The sequence below is a fragment of the Coturnix japonica genome, unplaced genomic scaffold (assembly GCF_001577835.2).
Source record: "Coturnix japonica isolate 7356 unplaced genomic scaffold, Coturnix japonica 2.1 chrUnrandom730, whole genome shotgun sequence".
Taxonomy (NCBI): Eukaryota; Metazoa; Chordata; class Aves; order Galliformes; family Phasianidae; genus Coturnix; species Coturnix japonica.
The window spans coordinates 7,052-8,182 of NW_015440092.1; the positions used below are offsets into that span (position 1 = coordinate 7,052).

General features: G+C 54.6%; 1 gene segment (V, D, J or C); it reads left to right on the top strand.

Moving 5' to 3' along the window:
- Positions 1-633: 633 nt before the first annotated feature.
- On the top strand, positions 634-1,114 carry LOC107307632. The segment is given in 1 exon segment: positions 634-1,114. A coding segment is annotated over 1 exon segment (465 nt).
- The last annotated feature ends 17 nt before the right edge of the window (positions 1,115-1,131 follow it).

The window sequence follows — 1,131 nt, forward strand, 5'->3', positions numbered from 1 at the left end:
ATGGTTATCAGCCATCACTGAGACCCAATGGGGACCCTATATGGCCACAGTAGGTCAGGGCCCACCTATTGCTGCCCCAAAGCTTCTTGTGGTGCTGGTTGTGCTGGTTGTGCTCATCGTATGGACGTCACTGCTGGATTTAATGGGATCAACCTGAGCCCAGAATGGGAGATCAAAGCACAGGTGCCGTCCATGTAACCAGCATCATAAGCACCACAACCACTACCAACCATCAGCATTTTTGGTGCAGTAATACATGGCTGAGTCCTCGTCCTTCAGGCTGTTCAGCTGCAGCCTCACTGTGCTCTGCCCGTCGTCCCTCGTGATGGTGGCACGGCCCTTCACTGCTGTCCCGTAGTTTGTGCTACTACCATCTTTGTAAATACCAGCGACGTATTCCAGCCCCTTTCCTGGTGCCTGTCGCACTCACATCATGCCATAATCACTGAAGGTGAACCCTGAGGCCTTGCAGACGAGGCTGAGCCTTCCTCCAGGCCTTACAGACAAAACCCAATAGAGATCCCATAGGGACCCCTTTAAGACCCCACAGAGACCTCATAGGCATTGCATTGAGTTCCTATAGAGACATCTCTCTAAGGCTCTCCACTTCTACATCCTTCCATCCCACAGGGCTGATGGCGGACGTGACATTGGATGAGTCCGGAGGCGGCCTCTACGCGCCCAGAGGAGCCGTCAGCCTCGTCTGCAAGGGCTCAGGGTTCACCTTCAGTGATCATGCCATGCAGTGGGTGCGACAGGCACCAGGAAAGGGGCTGGAATGGGTCGCTGGTATTAATAGTGCTGCTTATAGTAGTAGCACATTCTACGCACCGGCGGTGAAGGGCCGTGCCACCATCACGAGGGACAACGGGCAGAGCACAGTGAGGCTGCAGCTGAACAGCCTGAAGGACGAGGACTCGGCCACGTATTACTGCACCAGAGGTTATTATAGTGGTGGTTACGCTGCTTATGAGATCGACGTCGCTGCTGGATTTAATGGGATCAGCCATTGCCCAGACTGGGAGCTCAGAGCCCAGGTGCTGGAGCTGAGCCCACAGTGTAAGTCAGTGTCGATCACATCTACGCCTATCCTGGATTGATGGTGTCAGACACCACAGACAGGGGTGGGAA